Source organism: Serinus canaria, chromosome 1 (genome assembly GCF_022539315.1).
Source record: "Serinus canaria isolate serCan28SL12 chromosome 1, serCan2020, whole genome shotgun sequence".
In the NCBI taxonomy this organism is placed as follows: Eukaryota; Metazoa; Chordata; class Aves; order Passeriformes; family Fringillidae; genus Serinus; species Serinus canaria.
In genome coordinates this window covers 11,445,340-11,470,784 of record NC_066313.1, presented here as the reverse complement: position 1 = coordinate 11,470,784, position 25,445 = coordinate 11,445,340, and the positions used below count along the sequence as shown (strand labels likewise).

The window sequence follows — 25,445 nt, the reverse complement described above, 5'->3', positions numbered from 1 at the left end:
AGTCGCAGAAAAAGCGTTCAGTCACCATTACCTTAAAACAAATATTCAGTTTGTTTTTATTCTATTGTAGTCAAAAATACCCTTCTATCTTCCTTTAAAGTAACAAAAGCCCCCCCAAACCCTCAATATTCTTTGCCTCTAAAATGTTTGCTGAAATTAGACAAACCATTTAAAGTTCTCTGACAAGCCATTAGTGTTATAATAAGCTTTCCAGATTAAGACAGAAATCTCAACTGTTAAGTAACTTATTTGCAGAAATACACATTTAAAAGTTAATCTTCCAATAATACTGCTCAGAAACTAGAGACACGTTGTTACCTGATATCATGATGTACTTCTTTCTCGTATTTCTTCTCTCTGTGCTTCTTACAAAAACAGAAGATGATAGAACACAGTACAGAGAGACCCAGCAGAGTTCCTATAATAGCTCCAGCAATTATACCAGCTGTATTTACGGCTAGAATAGACAAATAACAATACTGTTTGTTAAATGCCAGAGTTATAGGACCTTTATTTAAACATTAAGCCCAGTATGTTTCACATGAGGCAGGTCAATAATACTGAATCAGAGGGGGAGTGCTCAGTCACGTGTATTTAAAACTTGTGGGTGCCACTTGAAGTGGCACCCACAAGTTCCATAAGAGCATTGGGGTTTTTAACCATTTAGGAGTTTAGAGAAAAAGACTGTTCAGATTTAATACAAGAACACTGTGTGACTGTTACACAGCAAACACTTACGAGGGGTGACATTCAGCTCAACAGAACATTCATCTGTGCCAACTCTGTTTGCGGCCACACAGCTGTATGTACCAGAATACTCTCGAGAGGCGTTTTTCAGAAGAAGTTCACCTGTATTTTTATCTATAAACAACAGAAGGGAGAGGTTTACCATTTTCCTAAATATAACTCCATATTTAATATCAAAGAATAATTAAATCAGCATATACATGAAATCTTAACTTAAAAATGCTATATGAATAAACCAGATTAAACCAGTTCTACCATGCTGTAAAATGCTATCATAAAAGTCTCACCACATAAAAAACGTATGCCACAGTATTTGACTTGCTCTTTCTGCTGAACAAGTTAGATAGAGTCTAGATTCTATAGAATACACTCAGTGTCCCCAAAACTACATTCATAAGCCCAAAACTAACATGGTTTTTGTGAGTGACAAGTCACTCTTGCACAATGTCCCACTCATTCTTGTCCAGCACTGATAGTGCCAATTTCTTTTTGTTACCACGAGAGAAATTTTGAATGTGGAGAAAGAAGGGGCATAACCAACAGCAGCTTAAAGTCTTGAGTGGTACAGAGGACATTAATGACCAACAGATTCACTGACAAAACAATTAATAAGAGACATCAAATAGGAGACCAGGAGTCAAGTCCAAAATGAAGAACAGCATTATGGTTCTTCCTTTGTAGATGATTTTTAGGGATCTGTGTTTTAAGATATTACATACTTTAATAGAATGCAGAAGCTTACAAGAAACTGGATATTTTTTGCTTGTTTTATATCATATTGAAGCCACATCTGAATTCCCTACTGTCCACTTAAGCACAAAAGCAAAATCATCAGCAATCAGGAGAACTAACAACATCTGGGCACAGGTGAGCATGATTCTTAATGACAGGAATCTCAACTTGAAGCTTGAAACGTTTCCAAGCATGAATTAAAAACTAGAATCAACTCCAGCTTGTTTCAAAGTCGGTTTTGTTAGAGGGCAGAAGTGACATTTAATCTTGACTACTCTATAGTAATGCTAACCCAGAGATGCTTACAAGACAGGATAAGCCAAAAATAATATTGCAATCTTTTTAATTATTTGAGAGTAATAAATGAAATTTGACAGTACTCAGCACGGAAGTGGCAGGAAGATTCTGTGTGTCTGACACTCTCCTCCAGTCATAAGATAAAAGTGGGGATCCTTCTTGTGACACACATTTCAAGGTAACGTCTTTTCCAATCTCCTGTGATCCTTCAATGGAACATTTAGTCCGTGCTGGCTTTACTAATAAACAAAACATCACTGAATTAATAACAGTCATAATCAAAATATTTCCTAGCTGTGTTCTAGCAGCCAGTCCATTCTGTGAAAGACAAAGTTTTGTGCCACAAGCCATTTCTAAGCACAGAAGGATTTTTCTACAAAATACAAGTCAGGTGGAGAACTTCTAGAAATGCTTGTAATTTTAAATATCATTTCCTTTATTTCCCAGAACAGAATTATGCCCATCCCTCCCAAGGCCTCAGAAATGACCATAATCACCACAGATTCAGTACAACACTGTCCAACTCCAGCTTTCATTTCAGACATTGAAAATAGGGTGGAATAAGCACATAAACATCACTGAAAATTTAAGAAAATAAATTGTCTTACCAAGTACAGTCAACTGTATTTTCTTGCTTTGAACTCCAGGAGCCTTCTTCACTTTGCACTGATATGTACCAGTGTCTGATGCCTTCAAATTCAGGATATCCAGTGAACCATCACCAGATTTGGGATCAAGACTAGTAAACTGCATTCGCCCAGTCAAACCAGCATAATAATGATTATAAACCCTGTCTACAGCATACATAATTATCTATAAAAAAAAAGAAATATTATTCAGAAATCCACTTAGTGTGCAAACATTTAAAATAATTTCATTTCTTTGAATACTCAAGCTTCTTTCTATAGTTTTAACCCCAGAAATAAAACAGAGTGAGTCAAATATCTCCACCTTCAAAATACCACCACACACAGCATTATAGTGAATACTTCAACTAAACACCTGACCAAGTACCAATATGACAGCATTGACTTCTGACTGAAAAAAAAACTGTTTAGAATTGCTCCAATTTAACTCTGCAAAACCTGCCTACTAATATGAATCATCTTACTGATAAGACTTTCAAAGACAGGAAAGCATCAATAACTAAAAGAGTTAATATATTTAAAAGAAAGTCCTCTCGAATCTATTTTCAATAAGGAAGAAAATGCAGGTACAAAAACAAAGTTTGCTTTTTGGAACTGAAGTATATTTAATTTGGAAGTTCTTCATTAGAAGGCAAGTTTATAGTGAAAAATGTCTTAACATTTCATCCTTAATCTGGTATTTCAAAACTTCCACTAGATTTCATGTGACTGGTGCTTCAAAGCAATTTAAGATCACAAGCATCCCAACCTGAAAAGGTGGAACATTAAAGAGTTAGTAAAAACCTCATAGATTGACCTACTAAAACAACTGAATTAACACTGTACAAAGAGAAGTGTCTACTTACTATTTGTTCCCTCTTTTGGTTATCTGCTGGTATCAATACCCACTCAATATCTAGTGGTCCTTCATCTTCAGCTGAGAGTTCAAAAGTACATGGCAACGTAACTTTCTCTCCTTGTGCTTTTTCAAACATTGACTGGTCAACTGAAGTTATAGTTAGGCTTCTTGTCAGACCTATAGAAATATATTTTTATGTTTTGAAAACAAGTCACACGCAGTTGTTCACTATAAGTGCTCTATGACATACTTTTCCTGTATAGAAATCACGCCATCAGTCAGATTTGTCACTGCTGAAGGGAGCCTGTGCAGACCCTGTCACCCAACACAGTGCAAAGTCCTGTACTGCTCATTTGGAATTACATCCAACAGGCAGCTACATCTTTCAAGCCACACTTGTTGTTGCTTGGGGTTTTTTTCCACAACTCACACAATCCTAAGCTAAACATTTTCAGCAGCAAGTTTTCAAGTCACTATATAATCACTTTACCATTACTCCCTCACTGAAAATGAAAGTATGGAACAGCAATGAAGTCTGCCAGGATAGACAGAATCTTTGAGAAGTTCTGGGTTGGAAGTAAATTACTTTACCTTCAGTTATAAGGGCTCCTCCAACTACAGGGAGATAGAAGGCAAATTAACGTTTTCCAAAAATCTCAATGAGTTTTTTGCATTTGTTTCTGTGTTCTGCTTGTCTTTCTCCTCTAAAAAGGCTGCACAATCCTTATCTGCATGCCTCTAGGCAAACATGCCTCCAAACAACAAATTTTCCTCAATTCAACCCTGAAAATAATTCATATAATGACACAAAAAGAGCTATTCAAGGCCTAAAGCAAGATTCCCCGTTTTCCCACAAACACAGGCTTCCCTGTATCAAGTGTACAGGCTTGCATATCGCAGCCAGCATGTGGAAAGCATACCCTTTGCTCATGATGGAAATAGGTTTGGCATTGTTACATCCACTGTTTTGTCCACCTTGCTGGAAACCAAGCTCAGATTTTTGGTCAGTTTATGGGTGCAGACACACACACACACAGATGTGACCACAGCCACGAGAGCTGCAAGGCCACCAGGAGAGTGGACAGCGTGAGGAAGATAGATGGCTTTGGTGCCTTTACAGAGGTCAAGTACCAGCCTCAGATGAAAAAGCCTTTAAAATAATTTCACACCGTGCTTTTATGTTCTAACTTGCACTTCTCCATATAGTAGAGGAGCTCCAGCAAAGTAGAGGAGCTTCCTTCAGTAGATCATTGAATATGGTGAGTTGGAAGGGTCCCAACAGAGATCCTTCTTTAATAAAATTTTGCTATCAAGTGTTTGCATTCTCTTCCTGATGACAAAACAACAGGATCTTTAACAGCTATTTTAAAAAATCCTTGAGAAATAGAATTCACTTGACATACTAAAATTCCAGACCATAGCCTGCAAGAAAAGCCTTTCACCATAGTTGATTATTAACAAAATAGGTAGGATTATTATGTTTCCTACTATTGATGGTATTGATTTTCATGACATTACCCTCAGTCTGGTGGAAGGAAAAAAAAAAAGAAACACCAACCAAAAAAATCCACATCAGCTTAAGGTAGAAAAGATATTTACATGCAATGTCTCTTACCAACAACGTACACCTTTTCAAAGATAACTCTAATAGATTTGTACCGCCTATTTTTTGACCACAGTAAACAGATCTGAACAATTAATTCTCTACTAGCTTGAATTAATATTGTTCCCTAAATAACAGTGATCTCCATGAATACCAGTTGATTTGTCACAATCCTATCCCTCCTAAAGGATCTTTTCAGATTTTCAAACTAGCCATTCTAAACCTCTGAATAAGCAAAGACAACACTAGTACTACCTCTGTTTATGGGTAGATTTAAAGTACATTCATGTTTCCATAACACACAGTAGCATTTACATTACTAATGTAAATTCCTGAACTGTTTTTTAGCAACTTCCATACTCTTCTGTTTCCCTTTCCCCCATGGCCTCATTAAGGAACTGTAATGCAATACTCTCAAGTTCATCTCCAAATTGCATCTTCAACATTACTATATTAAAGAAAAGGGATGTGAACTCAAGCGCAGTTTAAGTGACTGATAATGAAATACATTATGATGTTACTCACTTCCTTAAAAGCCTCAAATCTGTAACCTGGGAAATTAGCAGCTTTCATTCTGAAGTAAATCACTGAAGCAGAGCTGCTGCTCTGTGGCAGCATCTCCAGTCACAGTCACTTTGCCATCTGAAGTCCCACAACAAAGGATCACAGCACACACATTTGCTTTCCCCTCCCCACAAGAGAGCCTGCTGAGAATTTCACAAATGGGACAATAATTCATGTAAGAACAACACTCTGCCTTTTCACAGCAGATAGTGGGTAATAGAATTCACACTCTGAAGACACCTTGACACATCCCTACTACTAAAAATATCAACCCCTCTGATTTTCAGTTAATACCTGCTGAAACACAAGATGGCCAAAAAAAAAAGTGGACAGATGAATATCCATGTGCTGATATTTTTGACTACTTTTCTAAACAAATGGGACTTGTAAGATCAATGTTTTATTTCCCTCCCTCTTCAGCTGTTGCTTGTTCATCTCTTTGACAATTTCAAAACAAATATAAAAGGAGAAATAACAGTCCAGTAAAACCAGAAGTCGCCCAAGTACCCATTTGTACTGACATAGCTAATAAGCATTAGATTCTTCAACTATCTATTGCCTCTCCATTGCCATTATGTGAGTATAATTTCAAAGTGGACATTGCACAGTTTCATGGCAAAACACTGCAAAAGTTGCAACTGGGAAGAAAAATTATGCTAAATGCTGGAAGTACTACATTTCAGAGACACTCCTAGGAAACTAGACTCCATAGTCCCACCTATCACTGCCTGGCAGCTTGGTCCAAGTGCTTTAAAAGCCAGAAATAGCAAATCTTTCAGTTTCTACTACAGCACTTATTTCTCTGATCCAAACATCTAAATCAACATAGTAACCACATGCCAAATAAAAGCAGAAACCAACAGCCTGAAGAGCCTTGCCCAAAATAAAAGATTGCCATAAAAATATTTTTAAAATTTAATTTTTTGATACTTTTGAAGACCAAGAAGTATTTTCACACACATTGCATGCAAAGATGTCAATGAAAGCTAAAGCACACAATCCTCAGCATAACACCCAACAATCATTCCTGCACGTGAAGCTTCCAGCACATACTAGCTGCTAAGAGAGGTACTCAAACATCAGTTTGAGCCTTCTAATTATCAGGGCTTTTCCATAAATCTCAATTCCTTTCTTACTGCACATCTCCCAACACCTCTTTTTCATTATACCAGTGTTCCACAGTCTTTTCCTTGCAGTAAGGCTGCAAACACAAACCTTTTTTCCACCTTTTTTTTTTTTTTTGGGGTCAACATCAGCATGCAGAAGCAGAAAGCACCTCAATTAAGGTACATGTCAGAGCTAGCTGGGCTTGGACTGAGCATTAGCAACACAAGGGAGGGGCAGGTAATACTAGTTGGAGATTCCCTTCTGCAGGGAAGACACACAGCTACTGCCAGATATGCTGGAAAAGGAGGCTTGGCCAATTTGACATGTCAGAGATTGTCAAGGAGGCAAAGGAGGACATGGGATCCCAGGTCCTCCTTGCTCTTTTCCTGTGGGGGGGAAAGACACAGAGAGACACATTCTTCAAGTTAAGAACTCACTACAGGAATGGCACTGCAAGGAACACTTTAACTTTTATGGCCACAAGTACCCCTGAGAAACAAGGGCTACTAAGTTAGAGATGGGATCCACTCAAGGAAGCAGGATCTGAACAACCTCATCAGAGCTGGTGAGGAGCTCTGTAAATGAGAGATCTGCCAGGGAATGGTAATTGAACTTGGCAGTCAGGGAAGGAATAGAGACTGAGCCAAGTACCTGGTTCAGGCTGGTGGAAGGAAGAGATATCCTGGTGAGGATAAGTCATGTTAAAAGGGAAGCCACCTACAGCACCTGTACACAGAGCTAACACCAGAGTGAGGCGTGTGGGACAGCTTGCATGACTGGCACTTTGTCATCAGTGGACACAAGCTTTTAAACAAAGCCAGGAAGGGAAGAACAGCAGGTGACCTGCCCTCTACCTGTAGGAGTAGCTAGAACACAAAAAGCTGTTCTACAGGACAGACAACAGGCTGGCTAAGAGCTTGTGGGTCAGGGTTAAAGGAAACATCACAGTCAAAGTTTGTTACAAATCACATAGTCAGGATAAGACCCTGATGAAAACTATTTCAGCAGTTCCAGAAAGTTTCTAAAAATGACAGAGACTGGTTACTACTTCACCTCTGTGACATCTACTAGAAGGGTAACACAGCAGGAGAAAAAATCTAAGAGGTTTCTGAAATATTTCAGAGGAAAGCAGTACTAAATGAGTCAATCCCCATTTGATGCTTTCTTGAGATTGCTTTCAAGGAAAAAACCCCAAGAACTTGCCAGGGATGGGATCAACAGCAACCTTGGCCATGACCACTTGGCCATGAGTTGAAAATCCTGAGAGGAGGAAGGCAAATCCAGCACAGACCCTGAACTTCATATGAGCAGACTGACTTACCCAGTAGCTGGAGTTCTGTGGAATCCAGTTCTAAAAAGCAAAAGAGCTCCAGAAAACTGAGGAGTATTTAAGGACAATAACTAACCACACACAAGGAGCACATCCCAAAACCCAGCTAAATAAACAGATTAATCAGCAGCTTGTCCTAAGGAGGAAGAAGCAAGAACAGCCTATCAAGGGAAGAATACACAAATATTGCCCAGGCATGCAGCACCCCTGCCAGGGAAGTCAAAACACAACTAAAGCTGAAAGCAGCATGGGACTCCAGTGCCACAAGAAAACCTTCTACTATTACATAAGCAGTAGAGAATCAGAGAGAAAAATTGGACAGGTGATAGCTGATACAGAGAAGACCAAAGTACTCAGAGTTGGTGCTGTTTGGAGCAGAAGGTTGGACGTGACCGAGGTCATGTCCAACACAAACAATTCTGCAACTGCATTAAAGATCTACATGAAGCAAGCACAGTGAGAGGATGACTTTTTCTCCATTTTCCCCAAGACCTACCCCTTCAGTTTCCAGTCAAATCGGGAGATTCTATTTATTTATATATGCTCCTCAAAACATAAGAGGATCCACTGAGGTATCCAACTGCTAGTACATGACAGGCAGACATTTTATCACAAGCTGAAGGAAAGTCTGTATCTGTTTTGTTTAGCATGGTTTAATGGACAAAATTTCAGACCCTTTTCAGACAACTTTTCTGGTTTAGATGCCGATAAGTGACTCAAGTAATTCATCCTACTTACTCAAATATGTCCAGCATTAAAATATCTAATTTCTAACTGCAGCAAATAAATCACTGCAAAGTGTAGACTCAGAAGCACACAAGCTCTCAGAAAACCCCTGAAAGTCAGCTTTGAAGTGCACCTGATCCAAATGACTGCATTTTGTTTTCAAACTATTTTGCAAGGAGAACATGTGCTATATTCAGCTGTGGCAAACGAATGAATATTTGTGACTGGTTGAGAAGAGAAAAGCACCCTTCCCTTGTTGAAGAATAATAAGTATTATCCCTTACAGAAGTTTGTATTAAAAGAAGTACGAGGCTAATACACTATTTAGATTCTGAACATTCATATTTACATTTTTTAAGGTGGAATAAAATACTGTTTTTCTGGGGAACTGACCCTAAAGACCATTGCAAACTACATCTGTATGACTGAACAAGTTTTTCATATGATTTCTGAAGGGGTGCAAACCCATAGCAAGTCTTTAGAAAAACTTTCCTTATGAATATCTGAATTTAAAGTATCACTCAAGTAGAACACAGTTTAGCAAACCACATTATTATTAAGAATAATCTAGGGAAAATTAAATATTTTATGGAATCTGATAGAAGTTGCTTTCTACTATAAAAGAATCTTCAAAACAGAAAGCAGACAAAAAATTAAAATGGAGCAAAGCTTTCTTCATTCCAACACAGACATAAGCAGAGCTGTGATATATACTAATAAATAACAGAAAGGTAATTACTCTATGAACTGCTTATGCATTTAGTATTTTCTTATTTAATTGGGGCACCTTGAAATTCTGCATTGCTGGCTTACACAAATGTAAGTGCGCATCTAAATTTGGCATGAATGTTTGTGGCATCAGATAGGGCTGTGCCACAGAAGGGTTATGTAACCTGGCAGACACAGTCCCTCCCTACATGGGGAACAGGACAGCTTCTACACAAAGTAAGAGTTGAGTTCAGAGGTGCTGTTCTAATTAGGGTGATCCACCTGCAACTGCATCTTCAGAGTACTTTACTACCAGGCTTTCCAAAAGCAGTCTTGCTTGCCAATACCTGACTGCAATCAAGCAGAGGCTCTAAATATAAAAATGTTTTTCCCACAGAATGTGGCCTTAAGTAACAAGTAATGATCACAACCAGAAATACACATTAGTGCTTTGAGAGCTATAAGCTATAAAATTCACTTAAAAGACTTCAGCTTAGAATTGTATTTCAAATGCAGATTAGAGATGTGCCTGTGATAAAATCTTTTCACCGGGCAGATTTCAGTCTCAAAAACTACCTCCCCAACAACCCCACTTTACTTCTGAATATGCCCCTTCTTAACAGTTCATCTCCTACTTTTCTCAGCTAGCTGTAATGACTTTACAGAACAAAGTTGTCCAACTCTCCCCCCTTTCCCACCTTCACTCAGACAGTTGTCCAACATCTTATTTCAAACCTGCACTTCTGAACTCAGGCCCTGTAGGAGTGAGTGAGTCAAGTTTACACCCTTAGCAAGCAGGGAGTGTGCAGGGAGGAAAGTACACACTGAGGAGTGCCTGGCTGAGGAGACGCCCCCGTGTTTAGTGACACAATCTAACACAAACAAAGTCTCCAAGGCTGAAATCCCCACAAGCAGTCACCGTCCCACAATCATCTCCTGCTTCCTCGCAATGCCAAACATCAGCATCCTCGGCAGCCAAAGGGAATGCCTGCAAGGCAGGTTCCTGCTGATCAAGTAACTGGATTAAAAGCTGCCTTCACGAAGGAATAAAGGAAACAAATATTTGGCATTACTTATTTTAGTCGTTTTTGCAGGAGCTAAGTCACATCAGCACAGCTGAGATGGCCAAAAAAGCTGCAGTTATGGTGTTCTGCCACAAGTGAGAAACAAAACCACATCCTAAATTTATCAGTAAGACCCCTCCCCAAAAGGTAAAAAAAAAAAACCAAAAAGTTTAAAAAGAAAGGCTCAGCTACAGATTTGGATTCTCAGTTTCTACATCTTACCTCCAAGAGGAAAAAGACCCAACACAGTTACAGCTTTCAAAAGCTTGGGCCCAAAACACTATAAAGCTTTGTTGACTCTAACTCCTTACATGTCATAAACTCTGCAACACAAAGAACAGTTCCTAAACAGTATCCTCTAGCTTAGTAAATATTAAAGGAACAATGTCAATAAAAAGGAAGTTTAATAGAAGGATTAAAAAAAAAAGTCTTCTCTTTGGAAAGCAAATTCAATAGACTTAGGGATTTTTGATATCAGAATGAAACTCAAAAATGTTGCATGACAGATTCCAACACACATATTAGTTCAACACACATTAATTTAGCCAGGTGTCTAGGTATCAAAGAATATTCAGGCTTCACAGTAACCTCACTGGAGGTAAAACAAGCAAGAGATGTAGGACAGAAGCAAGCAAGCAACTGGTCAGGAACTAACAAAAGCTAGGTAATAATGCAACAGAAAATAAAACAAGAAAAAAGTCCCACAGCATTACTGCATCTGAATCCATGTATGTAAAGAGATTTGGTTTTAGTACATTCTATTGTAGAACTCCACAAAGAATTCAGTTTTTAGGATAATCCCATGCTGATAAAGGCAAATCACAAAGCTTTTCCTGACAAAGAAAGTACTGTCCTGCTAATATCAAGTGTTAAACAGTTACTGTTTAACATGCTCCACTGACCACATTTTTTCCATGCTTCACACCCTAAGTGTTATCATACAATGCAGTGATACAAATTTCAGAGATAAGCACAGTTCACTGCAGTGGTAAAAACACCCAAAACCACATTTTAGCAAAAGGAACAAAAGGAATAAGCCTACTTAAACCTAACATTTTCAGGGCTAGTGACATTACTGTACCAAGTATTCTACTTATACCTCAAAAAGGCCCAATGCAAAATGGTTAGAGAGAAGATAAAGACTTACCTTTCTACACTAGCCTAAGTCCACTAGGCAGAGTGCTGGTTAATCCTCAAAGGCAGTAAAATTAAGACAAAAGATGTTCACACCTGCATTTCAGACTTTCCAGGTCAGTGCTCTCTAAACTGGAGTCACAGATCTTAGCGAAACTCTCCTGCTGTGCAGAAAAGTTACAGTTTACAGAGCCAAAATAAGTTTACAGCACAGGAATAAAAGCACTCACCTAGCAGAGACTTGGCTGCACACAGTTTTCTCCTTCCTACTTTAGTCCCAAACTAAATATAAAAACAGTTCAGGAAACTACATCCACACAGCAATTTTTGTAGAAAAGAGCTAGAGTTTTACACACTTATTGTTAGTAGGGGCATGATTTTAAAACCCTCTCTTGCACATTTCCTCCCAGCTACCTCACCAACATCTTGAAGAGGCTGAGTGACCAAACTCACAGTTTTAAGGACACTTTTTCCACCGATGGTGCAGATAAAAGACTTATTTGCATGAAATATGTTTTTCCCATAAGCTACAACAAGAAGGCTGATGAAACAACAGGGCACTTAAAAAAAACCCCAAGCAAGCAACAAAACAACAACAACAAACAAACAAACAAGAAACAACACCACCACAAAATCAAACACACCCCAAAAATTTCCCCCTACATATAAGAATAAGCCTGGGAAACTATTTACTATCCTGGATAGCCAACTCTGCTGCTGGGTCTCAAAACAGTGGGCTTGTATTTCTAACTTTTACTTCCTCTGAGCAGGGTGAGAGAGAAGCACCACTCCTCTGAGGCACATTTACTTGAATCCACAAATCCTCTGTCAAATCACATGAGTTAAAAAAAAAATCTAGACAGGAAACTGACTATGCACACTTCTTCAAAGACATTTTTTAAAAATCTCTATAATTCTGGATGGCTTCAGACAGCATTAAATTAATAAATAGCTCCAATTCGTGTAGTGTAGCATACCCCTGCCCCAATTTAAAAGGTACTGCGCAATTAAGGTAGAAGTTAGATATCCTCCCAATCTAATACAAAATTCCTAACTTAAAGGCTCATATAAACAAAACTACCAATAATTTCAACTCTACAAATACATAGCATGAGTTTGATTTCACTTTCCACCACAATTCACTGAGATCAGCTGAAACAGCTATGCAACAATTAAAACCTAAAAATCACTGGCTAAAACTTGAATTATCTTTCTCTTTTTTTCCCCACAACTTTGTTTTTTCCTCAACACACCCTTCGCCTTAAGATTCTCTTCAACATCCCTTTCTTTTGCAATTGTCCTTGTGCTCCTAACTTGTTCAGCACATTCCTGAAGCTTTTGGGTTGCTAAACCCAAAGCCACCAGCCCGTATCCTAGCAACTGCTGGCTGATGACCTTCCTGAGAGGGACGTGCTTATCAAGTGGAGAGAGGGGGCATTCAGATCTCCTTACTGAAGGGAAGGATAAGCTTTCGGGAGGCAACCGAAAGGGGGAGGGGATAGTGTAACACAAACTGGGATTAAGATTAGTTTTAAACGGAGGAGGAGTGTTTAGCCCAGTATCTCCAGAAGACCACAATGAGTTCCAAGTATCTGTGGTATCAGCTGAATGGGCTTTGGCAGCAGCTGCACGAGGCTGCTCTGGCACAAGGGAGGGGAGAAGGAATCCAATGCCACCGCTGGAAGGGGCAATAAGCAGAGGAGACATGAAGCTACCCAGAAGCTACACACCAGATGTAACTTCATCACATCTGTAATGGGGGCAGGTGTAATGTGACACTGTACCTTCAGACTGCACTTCAGAGTCTTTAAGGAACCATCCAGAAACAGTACTGAGAAGTGTAAAATGCAATGAAGGCCAACCTTGCAAAGACTTTTTTCAGTGAACACAAAACATAAAAAGATCAGAGCAGAAATTCTGACATGACTTACACGAAATCCTGCCCCTTCTCTCCCAAGTCTAGGCCAGCTACACAGGTTGTTTTGCCTTTAGCTCTGCAAGTCACTTTCCCATTACGGAGGGATATTGGAGGCTTACACAGTCACTAAGCAATCAAGCCACATGATTCGATCTTTTTCCTGCCAATTTGATGGCATTTAAAAGGGAGCTGAATGAAGCAGCTCACTGGCAGTGCGAATGCATTGGGCACATCTGTCAGTCGATGCATCAGGGAGTTCACTACAATCCAACACTTAACTGAGCAGCCATATTATTTTCACTTGAGTAAAGAGGCTTTGGCTCTTCTGAGCTACTGAACACGCAATGCTTTTTTCCCAGTACACGCAGGTTTTGCATTAAGATTGACAACTACTTGATTCAGTAGAACAGAGTTGATTTTGGGCTCTTTTCTTGCTACTGTTTTGCTTCTTCTAAATATAACGGTGAAGCACCATAATGTGAGAGAAAAGCATCTTGTCTGCCTGCTCTTGTTTCCCTCCCTGCCCCACTCCCACCATGTAACAGACTGAAAGGAATAAGCTCAAAGAATTAGCCAAGAAGATAACTAGTCATTTAAAAATTTAGGGAGACTAAAATATATTTTTTTACTATACACACAACATAGAGGTTAATTTTTACATGCCTTAAAACATCTGAGATTGAATATTCCTTGTAGTTTATACTGTTAATACATCTATAACGAAGAACTGAAGATGCAGGATAAGAGAATACAGGAAACTTTTTTATGCAAACTAATTCTGTACAAGTTCAAACAGTTGAGAATGCATCAAATCCTCATCTTTCCCTCCAACACACCAAATAGTTCTTGTTGACTAATCATTTTTCAGCATACTAAGCATATAGGCTTCAGCTGTAGGGCACGAAAAACAAATCTGTTTAAAAAATGTAGCAGCAAGTGCAACTGCCCAACTTGCAACCATCAAGTACCTCAGATACATCCTGACAGCAGCTAAAGGACATCAGAGCACCAGTGAATGGCTCCAGTGTAAAACCAATAAAGCTCCAAATTTTGCCTCCTAATCACATTTTGAACACATGACCCAGTAAGCAGGTGACATTTATAGAAATTAATAAATAAACAATAGCAATATTAGATTCCACCCATGTGCATTTGAGGTTGCAGCTGACACCCCCTTGCTATAATTCAGACTTGATCTCGTTGAGTTGGATCAGGAAAAGGAGCAGGCAGAAAACTGACCTCACAGAAATTTATTCTTTTTTATAACTCCCCTCATGGGGACAAATGAATTCCAGGTACAACTACAAATGGGATGCAAAAATAACCTTTGAGGTGACATCTAGACATTTGACTGATTGCCTGATTAAATGATGTAGTCTTACTCTTAGACTAAGCTTTCTCCAGCCCAAAGTTTTACAGATATTTCCCTACTTTGGGAAAGTACTGATCAAACAGACCAAGTTTTCCTCCTAATGCTTTCCTGCATCCATCTTGTCACTCATTCTTGCCCTGTACCAAGACAAATTGGTGGCAAAACACTTTTTTCTTTCAAATCATGTGATCCAACCAGTTAAAAATTAAGGTTTTCAGCAACTGAGACCCGTTTACAACTGCAGTAAAGGAAAGCACCAGCTAGGATGTAGGGGCTGCTTATATTGCAGCTGCTACTGAAACAGGTTTACACTGAACTGTGACTTCCGGCCACTTACTCCCATGGCAACTGGTTGAAGAGACTTTTCTCGGAGCCATCTCCTGAAAGGTGCAAAGGAGCAAAAGAGGAATTCCTTAATAAGGAAGGGGGAAAAAGAAAGAAACAGAAAAAAAGAAAGTGTAACTAAATTGCTGTAGTAGAGGGGGGTGGGGACCCATACATTCTTCCCTGCCGGTGAGCCACACAGTTGTTAAAATTTCTCCTTATTTATTCTGTTTCACACAGTATCTGAAAGTTTCAAGAAATCAATCAGAAGTTGCAACAAGACCAAAAAAGATCCCTGTCATTAAAAGCTTACCAAACACACAAACAACAATTGATTAAATTATTGTGGAAGTATGTTGAAACAATAGTGGCCCCAAAAACAAGCTTCCTAGTCTGTACGAATTTCTGCAGGCACTGTGGCAAAGGAGTTTTAATATGCTCCAACACTGAGGCAGATTTAAAGATATTCAGGATTACTTTCTTGAAGTGCGAATGGAATTATAGCAAAGCAGACATATAAAAGCATGAGCACAAATATTTTTCATAAAACAGCAACAGAAGCTAAACCAGGCATTCAGGAGGGGTATTTTCATCTATCTGTTAGGTGGGCTTGGCTGTGGAAGAGGCAAGAACTGAAACTGAAGACAGAGAGGCAGCTGAAGTTTGATGCAACACAGGGGGGCAGTCTGAGAAGACCAAAGTCATGAGTTATAATAATCTCTGTGGCAGCATTCTCAACACATAAAATATCTTCTGGAAAACACAGATAAGCCAAGGCAAAATCACTTAATTCAGATGTCATGGTTGGTGTTACAGCAATTGACTAACAGTGGATTAAGTAATGTCTGGTTAAAGACTTTCATACTTCTTAAAATTCTAAGATTCAGGAAACGGGTCCCAAATTTCAGGTAACTTCTCACATCCATGGACACTTTAGAAGAACCTGAACCCTGCACCTTGTTCAATTACTGCCCAAGAGATGAAGTGTCCCACGTTTAGCAATTAAAAGACTGGGAGTCATCATTAAATTCCTGTGGTAGTCACTCTTCTAATTTAAGGTTCTGCAAGATCCTATTGCATGCATAAAAACATGAACAGGCTTAAGTTCCTTATTATACTTATTTGGCAAAGTGTATTAACCACCAAATGCTGACTTACCATGCCTGCATTAGGTTCTACTCCTGCATGCATGATATTGGAATTACTTTTGCAAGTTTAACAACAGGGCAATAACTACAGATTTTCCTAAGGTTTACCAGAAGTTTTACCTTATTTAAAAGCTTACAATTCTATTAATAAAGCATCACACATTGCAGAATTTCAACAGAGTACAAAATTACCAACTATTACCACTGCAAACAAAAAACCAAAATGCACATAAAACCCACTACAAGAGCAGCAAGATATCACTACAGACTAAAGAAGTTCCTACCCAATTATTTACCTTAACACTCTACTCAGACTCATCCTCAGCTGGGGCATCCACATGCACAGCCATTACTGTTTTGAAAAACCTCCCTATACCCAGGGAGACAGTGCCACACCACAAGATGCCATAGTCACTGAACACAGCTGGGTGAAGAAGGAAGTGGGGATGTTCAGAGTGACAATGTTTCTCTTGCCAAGCCACCCTTAAGTGTGACAGAGCCCAGATTTCCTGCGGACAGCTGAGCATCTCCCTGCCCATGGGAGGTGGTGAATTCATTCCTTCTTTTGCTTTCCCTGCATGCATGGATTTTGCTTTCCCCATTAAACTGTCTTCATCTCCACCCACAAGTTTTCTCATTTTTACCTTTCCAATTCTCTCCCTCATTTCAATACAAGAACAAGTGACCATGTAGGTGGTCCTTAGTTTCTTACTAGGGTTAAACCACAACCACCACAAATTCAAGTAACTTCAGCACCTAGGCAATGCTTCGCTGACAACTGCTCTCACTCAACTGCACAAAAAATAGCTTCCTCTAAGTTTGGTCCATATGGAGAACAGCAACTTACTGACTGACATCTGTTCCTTCAGTGAAGGAAGCAATGTCTATCTGCTGCACAGATACAGAAACTGTAACTCAACCTGATGGGAAAAAACACAAGCTAGCTCAGAGGACATATCAACTCCTACGATACACAGATTATTCAATTATTTCCTTCAGAGGACTGTGAAATATACGTGTTTTAGAGTACAGTCACTCAAATAACTGTATCAAAGAGGTATGTGTGTTTTTATTAGGAATATTTCTTTATTTACAAAGTCATCCAATTTCACACTGAGGTCTGAAGTCACCTGTATCCTTCAGCAGAACTAAAGCGTAAAATTCTGTTATGGATTGACATTTCCTCAGACAATAATTATTCCTAATTTTTAGAATCATAGCCTTTGATAACCTATCAGTGCAAATGCAGTACATATAATTCTACTCACAATAACTTCTTTTCACTGTTTTCATTACATGCAGCGTTTCAATATAAATCTTGATGACTAACCTTACCAGCTCCAGCTAAATACTAGTAACTCACAGCTCTTACACAGCATCTACCTTGTTTCTAACTCTGCTTCAGGAAACACATTTAATGCAGAACTATCTATTCCCTTTCATTCAGGAGATCAGAGTTCACCATTCCATTACAGACACACAATTTTGATCCCATGAGTAATTTCCCAAAACAGCAGTGACATCAACACAGACATTAACATTTCAATAGGAAATAAAACCTGACCTCCTGACACAGCTGATATACATTTTACTGTGAACCTGAACCTCCATGGGTGTTTTCTCACCTTTTATAGTTTCACATAAGTTTGGGTCAACTTTAGTGAAAACTTACTTTTATTTTAGAGATATGTTTAGGAAACACTGGTATGGCAGCCAAGTTCATCACAGGAACCTAATAATAGCTAGGATTTGAGATGAAAAACATCTGCCTACTTTTTAGCAGCCTAGGCACGTTTGATTTGGTACGTGTGGGTTCTGGGTATGGTTGATTGCTTTTTTTGTTAGAGACGATCTACTCCTTTGTTTTCTTTCATCACGAAAAACAAATGCGTTGAGGTCCATCCAATTCAACTGCTTTCCTCCCACCCTCAAATCCCCTCACGTTTCCCCCGCAGGGCTCAATCGTGTCCATCGGGTCTGCACAAACGGGTTCCGAGGGCTCTCCGGGAGCCACCCGGCCCCTTCCACCTCCTCATAAGCAGAGCCAGCCTGGATGCTGGAGGTGCTACGCACGCAGGGCTGGGGTTTGAATTTTTCTTTTTTTTTTTTATTTTATTTTCTTTTTGCTCATTCCACGTCGGTTTTCCCTGACGCCGCCGCCCGCCCGCCGCGGGAGCCTCTCCGGCCGGGAGACACCGGGCGGGCACGGCGGCACCGAGGAGCCGGCCGCACCGGAGGCTGCCCGGGAGGGCGGCGGGGGAAGGGGAGGGGGAGGCGACAGATAAAGCTCGGCAGCCGCGCTGAGGGCGAACAAAGCCCAGGTCGGCTCCACGGCGCGGCCCCACCGCCGGCGCCCGCCCGGGCACCGCGCCCCGGGCTGAGGGCGGGCAGGGCTGGCGGGGACGGGGAATACACGAGCGATAGCGACCCGCACCCGGCCGAGACCCGCACACACAGTCTCGCACACACACACGCAGGGCGGAGACCCCCCTCACGCCCACCCACACGGCGGGGACCCCACACACGCAGGGACGGAGGTGCGGCGCACCCCAACCCCCGGGGCGGACACCGTGCGGGCAGCAGCCCCCTCAGCCCCGCCGCGCTTCCTCCCAACCCCACAGAGCCACCGCCTCCCGCCCTCCCCTCTCTCTCCCTCCTTTCCTTTCCTTCCCTTTCCCTCCCCGTCGATCCCGTCCCGTCCCGTCCCTTCCACCTGCCCCCACCTGCAGAGCACAGCAGCACGAGGGACACGCCGAGCAGCGGCAGCTCCATGGCGCGGCGGGCACCCGGCGGCGGCTCCGTGCCCGGGCTGCGCCCCGCGCACCGCCCAGCAGGTGAATCAGCCTGGCCCGGCCCCGTCACTTCCGGCCGCTCCCCGCCCCGCCGCGGCTCCGCAGCGCCCGCCCCGCCCGCGGCACCTGCGCCCGCCGCCGCCCGCCCTGGGCCGCCTGCAACGCGCGCCCGCCGGGGCTCCCCGCGCACCGCCCGGCGCTGCCCCGACTGCCCGCCCGGCCGGCAGCGCGGACGGGGCGGCGCGGGGGCCGCCGCGCCCGAAACACGCGGTGCGAGCGGCGGGAGGCTGCCCGCGGTAGGCGGAGGGATGCCCGCGGTGCGGCGGGCAGCGCTCCTCTCCCGTCGGGAGCGCTTGTCCCTTGCGATTAGTGCGAGCGCCGAGCGGACGTGTCTCGGTCCCCATAGCAACGTGGCTGTAGCGCCTTGTGCGCTCCTTGTGCAGCGCACACGTCTTGCCCGTGAAAGATCTGGAATTGTGGAAAGCTAGCTCAGGAGACAAAAGGGAGACGGGAGCGTGTGCGGAAGGGCACAAAGCAGACTTTGGTTCTGTAGCGTGGTGTCCAAAATAGCAGCCCTCGCCGGTTCCAGAAAGAGCCGCATCGTGCTTCATGTACAGCAAAACCATCAGATACGTTTATCAGAAGAGAAAGTGAAATTGATAAGGTTTATTTTCCATTAATTTATTCCCCTGTGTGTGTTACAACATACTGCAATAGCAAAGCTGTTTGATATAAATCTGCTTCTTACACTTGTAAAGGGTTAAGAGTTTTGGTACCCTTCATTATGTCCACAGCTTTCTCTATTGGGAAAATGCCGCCATAACCAAATATTTACATAAAGGTTGTGCAATCCAGATTTTCATTCCAAACAAATTTTTAAAGTGTTACCATTCTTTTTTCTATTTTTGCTTTTTATTTATTTAATAAATAAATTTGAAATATATTTTATATGATTACATTCTGTATGTATGAAGTGAGAGTTTAAAAAACAAATTTTTCTGCCCTTGTCAAAAGCATTGGATTAAGTGGTATCACATAGGGTTTGTTTCAGATGCACTTAGCTAAAAAGGAGGTGCTAGACCTTTCATTCAATAAAGGGCTCCTAGTGCTGAAATTGGCAATGTCTCCATTTCTGCTGGAATTTTGATTATGTGAACATGCACTTATGTCTTTCAAAATGGTTGGTTACTCTGAGTAAAGCAGCAGCTTTTACCTGCCAGCTCAGAATTATTTTTTTGATAAGTAGGGCAAATGCATTGTCATTTTCCATGAAGGTTCAGATAAGTAGTGCTCACATCTTGTAAGGACATGACAACTCACAGTGTCTGTTAGATCTCCTTTTAAAAACAAATCTACCCAATAAGATACTGGATGCTATACATAAAGCATAGAATTTCAATTTTGCAGGTTTCAAGCATTTTATTTAATGATAGAACAGAACTGTCTTTTCTTGCTGTGAGGGAAAGAAAATATTCATGTAATCTGAAGTTAAAGGAACTATAACCTCAAAGTAGAGGTATTAAGATTTTGTACTCTTCTGGTTTTTTATATGTGCTTCAGACTTTAAAGGGTAATCTGAGTCCAGTCTTCCAGGCTGACTGGATGAGTGAGGATTTTTGCTGTACATCCACTTGTGTCAACACAGAAATTATACACCAAGGAAAGTATAATGAGGCAATCACAGTCATTACAGAAAGAGAAAATGATTCGTCATTAGAATGGAGATGCTCACTCTCCTGTGAAATAAATCCTAGCTAGTAATTAAAATTAATACTGTACTGCACCTAGAAAACATGAGCTCCACATTTTGACTAGCCTAGACAGATCTATTTCTGGTCTTCTTTAAATCAAAAGCAACACTGATGCAGTCAAGTTCACACTCCTGAAAATTTTTCACACTCCAGAAAATGAACAGGGTGTAATAATTATTTTTAAAAAAAAAAAAAAAAAAAAAAAAAAAAAAAAAAAAAAAAAAAAACCCAAAAAAACCAAAAACTTGCTTCCCCACTGCAAACATTGGTCCAGCTGAATAGGCATAAAACTAGCAGGTTTATTAGAGGATGTGACATTCTGTACATTTTTAGTGACCTATACTTCCTGGAACAGTGAACACAATGGGAGAAAGAGATAACTGTGTAAATGACCACTCACAAAAGAAAAGGTCAGGTTCAAAACTTTTTCAACAGATTTCTACTAGTGCCAGTGTTTTGGATCAAGCCCAAAAAAGGCTTCAGGATGAAGGCAGAATCCAATCAAAAAGGAAAATGTGTCCGCCAGAGCAGAGGTCTGCAGTCTAGACCCACACACAATTTGCAAATGGAAAATTATTTCTCATCTCTCTTATGGAGAATACTGTCCCATGCTCAAGAATCTTGTGTTTTATGTTAAATATAAAAAAATCCATCTCATGTGTTTAATGGTTAAAAAACCCTTCAGTACTACCCCTACATCAGCCTCAGCCTGAACTTATAGGTAACTTGAAATAAAATGTAAAATCAATATAATCTTCTCTAAATTTGATATAATTACTTACCTGCCTGACCTTCCACGAAGTGAGGTTACTATGGGTTTAGTTTCTTGAGGGGATGGGTAAAAGAGCACCAAATGAAGTTACTCACAGGTTTGACATACAGAAGCAGTGAAATGGAAATCATCCATGCTTGTGTTACACAGATCACACAGGACATGTCTGTGTGATCTGTGGAAGGAAAACAAGCTTGTTTTCTGTTTCAGTTTCTGTCCTGTACAGGAGGAGCTGCTGTCATCAGCCATTGCTATACCTGAGACAAAATTCCCCAAAGGACCACATAGTTCCTAAAGTGGATACCAGCATCTCTCAAGAAGGGCAAGAGGAAAAACAAAAATAGGGAAGAAATATAAAGGAGGAGAAAACAGTACCCTTGGGACTTTGGGTCTGGATTTCTAGTTATAGGAAGAAGTCACATATGGGACACATATTCTTCTGGAAAAGGGATGGATCAGCAAACCCCATTGCTTTACTCTGTAATCCAGGCCAGAGCAGGCATGAGGGAGTGTTTGGCCAGGACTGGGGAGCTGAGGTAGGAGGACAGGACCATTTCTGTTGCAGGCTGTTGGCGTTCAGTGTGAACCCACCTGGATGTTGCTCATTTAAATTGGAAGTGCCACAGTCCTGCTGTCCCCCAAGCTCCAAACTCCCACATGTGCACTTGTGCTGGCACTGGAGCTCAGGACACCAGTGGATAAGACAGTTTGGGAAGTCAGGCTGCCCAAAGATGAAGACCTTTTCTTTTCAGCCGCTGAGCTCCCTGAAGTGTTTTCCTGGTTATTTGCCTACCTGCCAGCTAGCATAAAAAAAAAGGGAGTGGCTGGGTGGCAGGAGGGAAAGGGAAGGACTGAGAGTCAACTGGGTTCAGTTTCAATTGACACCACAATCTACAGCTGTGTGAACAGGAAGGTCTAACTTGTGCAGGCATTTTTTCCAAAATAAAATTTGTCATTGCTTATACTGGCATCTGTGCCCGATGTGAGGAATGGGCACTTGCCCTGCTAAGCTTTATGGAAGTAACTGCTCTTATCAGCATTAGTTAAACCAGCCCGGGGCCAAGTCAGGCTGTTATGCTGAAAATAGCAGCCAGAGTCAAGAGATAGTCTACATAAAGTTCTCATCAGGTCGGGATGGTTACAGCAAAGGATTTGGGAAGGCAAAGTTACAGAGTGCTGAGTATTTGATCATAAAGCTTAGAGTGCTGCTCTCATGTTTAGTCCCAGCCAGCAGAGCCCGGAGCAGAGTCCTGAGAGCAGCTTTCTAACCTCCCTACTGGGACAGGTCCAATGAGGGATCACCCCCCCTCCTCATCTTCCCCAGGGAGTGCCTTTTCTTTAACAACTTTGGGCTGTTTCCAACAAAGCTTTCATGCACTTACAGCCTTTTTATAACGATAACTAAACACAATCCATTACTGGGGAGAATAAGGAGTAAAGAAAAAATTATCCATCGGTAGCTGAGGCTTAATTGTCTTTAATTCGACTTAATGTTTTTGAGAGCCAGTCTAGTTTCTAATTCAAATAACAGCTTTCCCATTTAGCACCTCAGTCAAGTGACAGTTGCACTCAGGGTAAAATTCACACCTTGCTCTGCTCCTCTTTTTGGAGAGACAATTTTTAGAAAAGACGTTTTAAGAGGGCAGCAATTTACACCTTTGTCTCTTCGTAATATTAAAGCTTAGAAAAATAATTTGCCTCGAATAATTTTCTCTCAGCGGTTACTTGGACGTTTGCATCATTTTGGAACAGAGAAAGGAGAAAGGATAAAGGAGGAGAAAGGAGAAAGGAGGGAGGAGAAAGGAGAAAGGAGAAAGGAGAAAGGAGAAAGGAGAAAGGAGAAAGGAGAAAGGAGAAAGGAGAAAGAAGGAAGGAGAAAGAAGGAAGAGCAGTCCACCACCATTGGTGGTTAGAGTTAACCCAGGCTTAAAGCTTTATATTTTTGCTGTGAAAAGGAAGCAAAATCCATGTAATACAAAATAGATTTGCTTTGTTTGAAGTCCAGTAGAGGAGTACATAATGTGAATCATCTTTATAGAAATATGAGTGTTATCTCTCCTTAGTTATATTTTTGTATTTGAATTTATTTATGTTCAAATTTTCATTGTCCATGCAGATGGTAGTAAAAGTGCAACGTCTTTGGCTGGAACATTATTGCAATAGACAATACACACCCGTAATCTTGCAAACTATTTTTTTCTGAGCTTATTTTCACCACAGTGATGATTGAAGAACACTTTTCTTAAAAGGACAAAAAGATGTGATTTGCAGAAGTGATGAGGAAATTCAGTTTATCAGAAGAGAAATCTTATCTTAAACACACCATTAGCAGCTGAGCTGAAGATTTTCTGGTTGAACCCATTACTCTTTGTCTTATCTTTATATTTCCTGATGAAAAGTCTCTCTCTACCTTCTTTGTAGTCCCCTTCAGATACTGGAAGGAACTCTTTGGGGAGTACAATTGAACGGAAAGTTAATCACAGGTATGCCAGAGGCAATGGGCTTTCATACTTAGTCCTGCTCAGGTCAGTTCTAATAGTGCAGAACCAGTAGCTGATGGTGGCTTGGACTGTGTTATGAACTTCCAGGTTATTTTATTTGTGCAAGGCATTCATAAAGTCATTTAGCACTCACCAGTCTCTTCGGGGTCTGTACCTACCACTTAAGACTCCCATGGCATTTCCTGAACTGCTACTCAGCTGCCACTGTCCTGATAGGCAGCCAAGTTTCTCCTGCTTGGCACTGCTGACATTGCCTGGCCACAAGCAAGCTTCTCAAAGCCCTTTCCTAGGATGAAATCCCAGAACCCCTGAAGCAAGGTTCTCTGTAATCTGTGGAAACTACCCCTTCTTAGGAAGCATGAGGCCTGAAGCATGTGTGTGAAGAGAGCTCAAGAACAGGCAGGAGGGTGCCATTTCAGGTCTGTCAACTCTTCTGTGGAGTCAGTAGCTGAGATGCCTTCACTCCTTGTCTCGCACTTCACCTCTCACTCTTGACCAGTGTGAGACACTCTGTGCTCAGCTGGCTGCTTTCTGTTCCTGACATGTTTCTTGCGTAGGTGTCTGGCACTCCCCTTTCCTGGGAAAGCCTAGATGGATAGCTCAGGGCTGTGAAATCTGCTCATCCCAGGAGCTTAGGTGTTTTAGGATAACTACAGCAGTTCTTACAGCCAAGCTCCTTAAAAGTAGCTAAGTATTACCTGCTGTTTTTTCCAACAAAATTGTTAAGTAACACGGGAGATCTCTGTGTTGGGGTCCACACAGAGAGTTACAGAAATTCTGACAGTACTTCCACTGAATTCCTGTTGTCACTACTCATGAGGTTGTTGCAGAATTATAATTTTCTCCAATTTGATTGAAACTTTGTGCTGCTCAGTCTTTGAAAGTATCTGCTTCTACTGTCATGAAAACAGATATTTTATTAAAAAATGAAAAAAAAATACCTGTTTGCAGCTGATAGACTGGGAAGAAGCCCTGAAGAAATCATAAAAATGACCCAAATAAAAATACTCTTAGCTTCATTTGTTTCAATAAGATTTGTTTTTTTGTTTTAATCCAACCTATGTATTTGGGGGTATGTGGAGAAGGATTTTACTCATAAGCTTTTGGTTGGCTGTGTCACTATAGGACATGAAATAACGCGACGTGGACACGCTGCTCTTTCAAGGTAAAAAGGGAATTTTAATTTCTGACTCTAACATTTATAGATTTCCAAAAGTGACAGTGGATTGGAGGGTGAAAGTGCCACCTCTACAATGACACTGGACAAACTAACAGTCTATCAAATTTTTCCTTCCATAAAAGAATACAAAACAATAAGTTATTTACATAAAATTTGTGAGAAAGTTCTTTACAAGAATGTAAACATCAGA

General features: G+C 40.9%; 1 protein-coding gene across 2 annotated transcripts in view; it reads right to left on the bottom strand.

Annotated features, from left to right (window-relative positions):
* The window catches only part of CXADR (CXADR Ig-like cell adhesion molecule), a 32,280-nt gene extending 13,208 nt beyond the window's left edge, over positions 1 to 19,072 (bottom strand). For both annotated transcript variants that reach the window (XM_030234041.2, XM_030234039.2), the window contains exons 1-6: positions 18,983 to 19,072; positions 3,269 to 3,438; positions 2,385 to 2,589; positions 1,860 to 2,015; positions 739 to 861; positions 319 to 457 (exon numbers count right to left, since the gene is read on the bottom strand). In XM_030234041.2, the coding sequence (XP_030089901.2) occupies positions 319 to 457; positions 739 to 861; positions 1,860 to 2,015; positions 2,385 to 2,589; positions 3,269 to 3,438; positions 18,983 to 19,031 (842 nt within the window). In that variant the 5' untranslated portion in view covers positions 19,032 to 19,072. The remainder of the gene's footprint in view (positions 1 to 318; positions 458 to 738; positions 862 to 1,859; positions 2,016 to 2,384; positions 2,590 to 3,268; positions 3,439 to 18,982) is intronic.
* Positions 19,073 to 25,445: the final 6,373 nt, after the last annotated feature.